Below are 9,728 nucleotides of genomic sequence, written 5' to 3'. Positions count from 1 at the left end.
AAATTCAAGTACCATTATTTCATTAAAGAAAGGAAATTTTAACAAGCATCAGGAAGGACATACTTCAGGATACAAGATGAATGAGTCGTCTTCCTCTTCCCATCTCTACAGACCCGAGATCATTTCCCTCTGAGCAGATGCAAACTTCAGAACTTAAGAGACCCGCCTTCTCTGCGGTCCACACTCGGGCCTCTCAGTGGACAGCTGAGACACACGGGGTGGGTTTTGGTTAACCAAACTCTGTGCAGTGCTCACTCCGCCTCTCTGGACACATCCTGTCCCCGGCAGTATGAATACCATAGAGTGAATCACAGGTAAGTTCTGCACCCAAGTTTGGAAATGCTGTCTTTTACAGTGACCAAATGTGTTGATTTAACAAGCTTAGCTCTCCTCAGACATCTTCAGCTAAGGTTTCTGGGGTGGGTGGGGCACATAGACCCCAGGTAAGTACTTACTAGGGGCACTAGTGCCCTCTTCTTGTACTATGACGACCATTACTCTAAATCCAGTGGAGAATTTATTAGATAGTAAAAAATCTGTAATGAGTTGTTTATTTGATATCAAGTTTCACAAAATAGAAAGGCTTACTTACATTGTGAAGCCCCGTTTTGAGTGCTTCCTGAGAATCCCTACACCTGTCCCTTCCCGGCCGGCTGTGGATTATGTTTCTCTCCTCTGCCCTGAAGGCACTCAGGTCTACAGTTAGCGTCAGCCTCCAGGAATCAATAAGATGGGGGTAGCCCAGCTGACTTCACCTGTTCTCTGAGAGCACATCCCAAAGTTCCCTTCTGGGTGTGCTTAATGTAGACACTCATTTATGCCCGACAATGGTGACATAAATCTTCATTTATTAATTTCTTCTAAGCTGGCATGCTTAAAGGGGAATCAAGAGAATAGATACTAGAATTAATAAGTGCTCTGGGACAACCTCAAAAGTTCTGCCTGCAGACATCTGTGTTCTTCAGGAACCAGATGCATAACGGGCTACTCTGCCCTGGTTACGCCCAGCCGACTCAACTCCAAACAAAGAGCTTGACATCTCTGCAAGATTGGGGGCTTTGCTTAGGACAACCCTGAAACCCAGAGTTTCAAGAACTGGATTTGAGCCCCAACTCCACTACCCTCTTCCACAAGCTGATCTCTCTGGCCTCAGTTGCCTTACCTATAAAATGGGGATATCGTCATCATCTCCTTCATTTTATGTGATCATTGTGAAAATTAATTCACATAATTTAGGTGAAACACTTAGCAAAGAGCCAGGCACACTGCGTTCGTACTAAAAGTGAACTTCCTACATTGGCGCTCAGTGTTGTGACATGGCGTTTGATAGCACACCTGTATCTGTTGGTAGAGAGAGGACTTCCATGGGACATCAGAGTTAAGAAGCTGTCACTGTATCCCGAGCTTTAGTTCTTAGCCACAGGTCAGCCAAACCTGTTTTGCTACATGATCCTGTTTGTGACTTTGTCTCTTGGCTCACCTTCTCTGGGACCCCAGTTCTTGTGGTGGATTCCATCTGACCACAATCCCTTTCCATTAAAATGCCCTCACCTTGACAGAGTCTCATGGTCTTTGCACCTAGAACCACAGTCCCTTGCTATGATTCAGAAGCAGCCAAACGCTCTGAAGGAACGTGATAAAACAGACGCGTCTGCCCATAGGTCTCCACATATTCACATGCCAGGAGGAACAGGAATCAAATTCTCTACTGATACATGGCTTCTCAACCACGGATCTGGAAGAGATGGAGGTGAGGGGGACACACTCTGGGGTACCCGTCTGGCAGCCAGGCAGGACCCAAGGCAGTGTGAGGCTTTCATTCCACTACAATTAAATCCTTAAAAAAAAAAAAAAAATCAATGAACCACATTTACACATGCTCTCCGACCTCTGCCAAAGCACTCCGCCCCTCACCCGCCAAAACCAAAACCAAAACCGACAGAAAAACCCAGCAGCAAACAATCATCTTGAGTTGCTGAGCATCTGTGGGGACTCCAGCCACCCAGACGACAGCAGGCTGAGGCACAAGGTGCCTCTCAGGTTACAGGGAGGACTCCATCTGTTACCCTAGACCTTCTTGCTAAGTGACACACGAGGAGACACCCGCAGGCAGCTGGAAGGAGTTTTATTTTATAGATTTTTTTAGTCCGGAGATTTCAATTTAGAGAGAAGCAGTGGAAGGGGAGAGAAGGCAGGAATGAGTGACGAGGAAGCCTTTGTCCACTGACGTGCCACCTGGCAGGAGCCCCGTCCACAGTGGGGGTGCCCTGCAGCCAGCATCTGTCCCTTCATCGTCTATAATAGATGCAGCCAGAGGGGCAGGCCCTTCTCCGGGCGCACCAAGCTCTGCCTTTGAACGGCTCCTTCTGCAAGGCCGTCTCTCATCATGCCAAACCAACAGAAGAAAATCATTTTCTGCACGGCTGGTGTGTTAAGTTTCGTGTGTGCCCTCGGAGTTGTGACAGCCCTGGGAACACCATTGTGGATTAAAGCCACCATCCTCTGCAAAACCGGGGCTCTGCTTGTCAATGCCTCTGGGCAGGAGCTGGACAAGTTCACGGGTGAGATGCAGTATGGACTTTTCCACGGACAGGGCGTGAGGCAGTGTGGGTTAGGAGCAAGGCCCTTTCGCTTCTCATGTAAGTAAGCATGGCGCCTGAATCCTTTAGAACTTTAGGAGTGCTCTTCCAACTGTGGTGAGGAATGGTGTGGGAGTCTCATCCAGTCTACTCCAGGACTGTTTAAACCCGTGTGAACGGTTTGAAATACCCAGGACTCTGAACAATTTCTTCTTCCTAGTTTTGATTGTTTAATTTGTTTATTTTGTTAATTTTTTCATTCTGGCTATTTTTATTATGAGAACATGTAGTTAATTCATTGCTTTGTAATTAAGCTTTTTGAAAGTATAAGCAATTAAGATTCTTAAATATTACTTTTTGTGTAGGAAATTATGGGGTCTTTTAAAAAGGGGAACTTGGGGAAATAGGAAAGCCTTAAGAAATGATTTGAATAATTTTCATGCCTTTGATCTTTAAAAGGGCCAGTGTCTGGCTCCTTAACTAGTCCTACCTGCCCGGACCTCAGCCCATCCCTGCTGAGACCTTTGCTCCTGCTAGCTGTCTGCTCTCACCTTTAATCAATTTAAAATCACTTGGCTACAGAAATTCAAAGCGATCTGCTGGGATGACTGGGAGAGAAATAATGCCTATTTAGTATAGAAAATTTGCAACTGATTGACCTTCCAATCATGTAGCAAATATGAGACAGATTTTCCTGTCGTGTTTTTCTGCGAAATGGAAGTGTTATCCACAGTATTTATAACCTGTTTATCTTAAGAAGAGAATTTAAAAAAAATTACCATGTGAATAGGCAACTCATTAAATGAAAATTAATAAGAAGTCATTTGTTATATCTCTCACAACACACATTCAAAAGTTATTATTATTTCAAAAGGGCTGGTTTGGAACAATCTCAGGAAGACAGTCAGTAAATTACTGCATAAATCACTCTTCAGGAAAGGAGGTTACCAATTGAGGCATTTAAAATGAATTATTATTTTGCCTGGGTTTCTTTTCTCCTGCAATATAGGTAGAAGGTGAAATTAATTGAATTTATTATTAACATATGCAGTGTCTAATTAAATTTCACTGCTGCCTATTTATTTTTCTGTAACATTCCTCATATTTTAGTCATGGGGCACCAACCTTCAACTCACACAGGCCACAAAGTGATATGAATTTTCATATCCAGAAAATCCCTAAGAATTCGTCTCTAGCTTTTCAAGACATCATCATGAACTAGGTTTGAGGAAGTGGACCCCGACTCTTTCTCAACTCTTTCTCCCAGTGGTTTTAGTTCACTAAGGTAATGGGGCTGCAGGCGTTGACCAGCTTTCCTTAGGGGGCAGGGAGAACGAACGTTATGTGATTTGCAACTGTATTAAAAATGAAAAAGGAAAAAAGATGAGTGAGATGATTTAACCATGAGTCAGGGCTGCTAAAGCGTGATGCAGCTTCTCCAGATGACTTAGCCCACATCAGGGAGCGCACAGGATAGGTTCTGGAACCCTTGCACTTACTGAGCTGAGACAGAGATAAACTTTACTCAACATGATTCAAAACAAAAACGAGATGTTTTCTGGGCACTTACTGCGCATTAGGTTCTTGGCAGACTGCGTCTCCTTGAATCCTCTCACATTCTTGGGGCTAGATGGGTGACTTTAGTGGCCAGCCCTCCTGTGCTGATCCGTTTGCGAAGCTGTTCTAACCAGGTGCCCCTCTGCTTGCTTTCGGAGGACTAAAAGCCCCCAATCTGTCACAGAATTGCCTTAGTGTCCAGGATACCCTGAACCTCCTCCCCTTTCCAGAGATGTGCATCTGCATTGTGGTGGTGACCCTCTCTGTGTACCATAAACTGTGCCGTCCTCTGCATAAACCATGTGTAAGACATTTGTCAAAACGTCCCTCATTTTAGTGAGGCCCAGAGAAGGATACTAAAGTAACGTTTTTCTGTGGAAGCACAGAAGTTATCTTGTTCACTGGAAGGAAAAATAACATTGGGGAAACTGTAGAATAAACTGATCCAGAGAACTTCAAAGATCACGATGCTCACTTAAATAAGCATCCCTCTTAATACTTTCTGGTCAATGTACCTTTGGGGCATATTTCACCCTTGGAAGTTTATGCTCCCATTACAATTGGCTTTCTGGTTCTCATTGTTCCATTTGAAATGCCTGTCACTCACTACAGTGAGTGGCCCAGGCCTGTAATCCCAGGGACTCAGGAGGCTGAGGCAGGAGGATTGCAAGTTCAAGGCCAGCCTCAGCAATTTTGTGAAACGCTGTTTCAGAGTAAAAAATAAAATGGGTTGGGGATGTATCTCATTAATAAGAGTAATAAAGCAACCCTGGGTTCAATTCCTGGTTAAAAAAAAAAAAGAAAAAGAAAAAGAATGAATAAAATACCGTCACTCTGTCCACAATGTTTCACCAGGCCATCTTCTAAGCAGGCGAGTGCCCTGCTTCTTACTAACAGGAGCATCCACCCTGCTGATATAAAGAATGAGAGCCTTACCCTGTCTCCTTCAGCATGGCTTTCTCCAGCAAGTCCAGGGCCTGTAGAGAGCTCAGGTCAATGACTCTTTCCCATTTCTTCTTGAACTGAACTGATGAAGAGGGCACAGCACATTTCCCAGAACTCCCCCCTTTTCCCATTGTTCCTTTAGAAAGTTCTTCTGTAGAAGCTGCCTGGGGTAGGAGCAATGGAGAAGGCAGCTGATCTAAGTGGCAGGTCCTGTCCTTGCACTGTCATTGGTTAGTATGACTCTATCTGCTGCTGCTGTATGGCTGAACTTTGCTTTCCCAGACTACAGCTAGATCAGCAATGGCCCACAGAAATACAACCCGAGCTGTCAATTCCAGCCACGTGTGTAATGAGAACCGTTCTAGTGGCCATGTGAGGGCACAGCAAGAAGTTGGAGCTCAAGTGAGCTCAGTGGTGTGTTTCCTCTAACCCAAGATATCCAGGATGCCACCGATTTAACATATAATCACTATTAAAAAAAGACTACCAGGATATTTTATTCTCTTTTGTTTTTCTTGTGCTGAATCTTTGAGTCTGGTGTGCATTTCTGGTGTGCGCACCCAATTCACACTAGCCACACTTCAATTTTCATGGCCCTTGAATGAACAGTATAGATTTAGATGGCGATGACCTCTGAATAAATCGGCCATTGACGATGTGCATGTTCTGAGTGCTCTTATGATCTTATTTTGGTTTGGTTTGGCTTGGCTCTGCTATACAGGCCTATGCGTGTGATTTTCATGTGTGATGTTTGTGTCGCATTTAAACCCAGTATATGCCGTAAGGTGAGGATGTGGATTGGAGGAGACCAACAGGCTGGCGACATGGTCATATTTGTCCCTATTAGTGCTCCCTGCTGACCGCTCCATCTCTTTTAATTACAACAGGGCTCTGCCCTGCGATCGGGCGCAGCTATGCTGGGAGAGCTTCTGCCTCATTTACTCTGGCGGATTCTCATCCACTGTGGGTCAGTGGTTCATTTTCTAGAGGTCACAGCATTCGTACCTAGGACACAATTCCATTCATTATAATGAAGGAATGTTTTCCTTCCAAGGCGGCATGACCAGCGGACTTAATTTTTCCTGATATGTCACCTGTAAAATTTTAATGATGATGTTTAAACTCCAAATGTAGCCAACAAGACAAAAAAACTGCCAGTTTGGAGCTCAGAGTGTGTGGGTGGGTTTCTGTTTTGGTGATTTGAAACACGGTGGAACATCATCAAAATGCGATACCCAAGAATCATATGGTATCAATCATTCCTCGATATACGGATGGATCTGTTCATTGCCAAGACAGTTCAATGAGCTGGTGAAAACATATGGAATCTCTTGCTTTTGAAATGTGAAAATAAAATTTAACCAGTCATGTATCACAGCTTGCAAATTTAGTCATCCTTTGAAAAGCATTTTAATTTGGACTTTATGATTAAAATTTTGTGAGACTCTTAAGAGAGATTTGGAAAATCTTCCCAGTTTTGAAGAGCAGAGTTTCGTTACCAGAGGAAGAACAGGACCGAACTCTGGAGGGGATGTGGAAACCACTTTGGTACTGCTCATGTGGCTTCCCCAGTGTATTTGGAACAGAATCCTGGGGACTCAGGGTCTCTGTGACCATGGTTGAGAGTTGGTACTTCACCTCTGTGGTCCCCTGTAAGCTTGCCTTTTGTGACCCAACCTGCCCCTGGTGACCCACTGGTCACCATTTGGACACTCTGCCTCTCTCCTATTGCCCTGCCTGAGGCAGAAGAGGAAGGCTTACTTGCCAGCCTGGCCCATGTGGGCCGCCAGCCTGTTAGCCCAGGGGCCCTGTTGTCCAGTCTCCTTCATCTAGGAAAACAGTCCAACAAGTAGAGTTTTCTTTTTATTGAAACAAAAGCAACCCAATGGAATACTGAGCAGTAATGTGTGAAAACAAAGACCTTGAACGTCTTCAGCCTGACAATCCTCTAGCCTTCCTAGACCTTGACATTTGCACGATTACTTCAGAACACCTGCAAGTATTTGAGAATGAGTATTCCCTGCAGGAGACCCTAGTCCCCAATAAGGCAGGGTGTGTATTATTCACCCTGGCACTCTGCAAACCGGGGCCTGAAATGGTGGGTACACAAAGAGTCCCTTCACAAATGTGGAGTTAGCCCTCGTGACCAGAGTGAAGCAAACTGGATGTGTGTGAGTCTCTCCATTTCTGGGCATTAGACAATCTCAGCAGCTCGCTGATTTTTTTTTTCTTGCATCTATAAAAAGGAGGTGAAACTAGGTGATTTCTTAACATCTCTTCCAGTTCAAATGCTCTATGATCTATAAAATGAGAGGCTGGCTGTTCTAGACAAGGTCCTCCCGGCTTTAAAACTGTGTGACCCTTCCTGTGTCTCTTGAAGTCTCCCTCCGTGGACGGATTTCAGCCCCATCATTAGGGTGGTGAGCTCACGGCCTTCACGCGCTCCTCAAACTCATACAATGGCTACTGGTAATCGGCGCCCAGACAAGTTTCCTTATCAGAGTGAGGCTGCTTTTCTTCCCTGTCACTGTCTTTTACTTTCTGGGTGGGACATCACAGATCAAAGAAGGTGCTAGTGGATGGTGGATTCTGGGTGGACAGGTCAGTGGGTTCCGGAGGGCAGGGGAAGCCACAGACACCCCAAGACTGAGGCAGCATTGCTGAGAAGGAAGGAGGAGGAGAAGCAGAGATGCTGGTCCCCGTCTCCCACATTTTCCTCTGTCTGCTTTTCCTGGAGACTCCCCCTCACCCTCACTGGAAAGTCCCTCTTCCCCAGGTCTGAGTCCTTAAACTGATAATGGCAAGAAATTTAGAAATGATCAGTATGTTCTTTACCCCCAAAAAGGAACTACCCAGAACTGATCCTCCAACTGGGAAAACGCTTTTGAGGAAGGAGAAGCTGGTTCTCCCTGCCCAGCCCAGAGGAGGGACCTTTGTCTCCCTTTCCCTGTCAACGCCCCAGCATCCTTCCCCAGGGCACCAGCATTGAGAATGGCCCTTTGGGTGTGTGCTCTGGAGGGTGCGCCTCACCCCAGCCCTTCCCGACCCCATGCCCCCCCCCATACCTACTGGCATGCACAGCTGCACCCAGAGCCCATGACAGCCTGCTGCCTTTTTCTTTTTCTTTAAAGAAGTGTCTTAAAATTTAAATTTATTTTTAACTGATACACAAAACCTTAAAAGTTGTGCATGTGTACAGGGTACCCTGTGATGTTTTGATACATGTGTACACTGTGTATGACCTAGGTCAGGATCCACGTAGCTATGTCCCCAAACATTGATCATTTCTTATGGTGAAAACGCCCAAGATTCTTCTTTCAGCTTTTAGGAACACGCAGGATGTCACTGTCATCTCTAGTCACCTGCTGTCAGCAGCACACGGGGGACTTCTCACTCCCCTCTGGAGGCGGCTGAGCTCCCTCCATGACCTCTCCCCACCCGCCACTCTGTCGGCCGGCCAACCACCCTACCCCACCCTGGACCTCTGTGAAGGCAGCTTCCTGAAGTCCCACGGGGCACTGGTCCTCCTGGGTGGCATGTTTCACATAGCATGAGGATGGCCTAAGTGGGACCTGAGCCTCCTGCGTGAACTTCACCTGGGGAGGATGACCCCAGGTTGTTCTCATGGTTTGTTGCTCTGCTTTCTCTTCTAATTTCTAAGGGCGACTCTCAGACATCTCAGGAGAAAAGACAATGCGAGTTCAGCTGTTTCTTTCTTGGGGGCCTCTCTGGGGCCAGGCATTGTGCATATATTATCTCCCATCCATTCGTGGAGGTGTCAGGATATAATTCCTATTGCACAAAAATAGAAACTGGAAACACAGGCCACAACCGTTCCTAGGGTCACAGAGCCGCTGGGTAGCGGACTGGGATTCAAATTCAGGTGCATATGATAGATACACTGTGTGCCAGATTTTGCCTCCTTAGAATGTGCAGAGTGTACAAAGAGGGGAAGACAGTGTAAGTTAGCCACTGGCTTTGCCATATTTCTTTACTTGATTTCGAGGTGCCAGGGATTGAACCCATGGCCTCAGGTGTGCACACCATGGAACAATGTCCCAGGTCCTCACCTCTTTTTTAAAATTGCTGTCGGTGTTTCCCAAGAGCTCTTGTGTCCATGGGATGGTGTTTGGACCTAAGAATTGAATTCCTTCATGGCCTCTTTATGTTACACTTCACCGCCCGGCATCTGGACCCCAATGCCTGACCTTCAGTAGGTAGAACAGTCAAGCCCCCGCCTTCCTTAGTAATTGGTTGAGCATGTCGCAGGCTTCCATCTCAACTTAAGGTATGCGATTATAATGCCCTGATGTGGATTATCTGGATTTAAGGCACCTCTTTTCACTGACTGAAGATTCCTACCACCCAAAGTCTTCATGACATATCATCAAAGTGCGTAACTGTGACTACAGCAATGATTTCCCCAGCGCAATGGACACAATGGCAGGCTTCTCAGAGGTGACGTGAACAGTTCCAAAGCTAAGCCAGGGATCAAGTGAAAAGCAGGTCTGAGCAACCCAATTCACTTCCAACACTGGGTCCTATTAAGAGCCAGTGGGATAGATAATTGATTGTACTGATAGAATCAACTAAAATTTCACTTTTAAAGTGAAATAAAAAATTTATTTTTATGTCTGAACCATATTA

General features: G+C 45.7%; 1 protein-coding gene across 1 annotated transcript in view; it reads left to right on the top strand.

Annotated features, from left to right (window-relative positions):
* Nucleotides 1–1,957: 1,957 nt before the first annotated feature.
* The window catches only part of Clrn1 (clarin 1), a 34,499-nt gene continuing 26,728 nt past the window's right edge, over nt 1,958–9,728 (top strand). Inside the window, exon 1 of the mRNA XM_015487291.2 lies at nt 1,958–2,639. Within this exon, the coding sequence (XP_015342777.1) occupies nt 2,387–2,639 (253 nt within the window). The 5' untranslated portion in view covers nt 1,958–2,386. The remainder of the gene's footprint in view (nt 2,640–9,728) is intronic.

The sequence above is a fragment of the Marmota marmota genome, unplaced genomic scaffold, assembly GCF_001458135.2.
Source record: "Marmota marmota marmota unplaced genomic scaffold, marMar, whole genome shotgun sequence".
Classification (NCBI taxonomy): Eukaryota; Metazoa; Chordata; class Mammalia; order Rodentia; family Sciuridae; genus Marmota; species Marmota marmota.
This window is presented reverse-complemented; position numbering and strand designations above follow the sequence as displayed.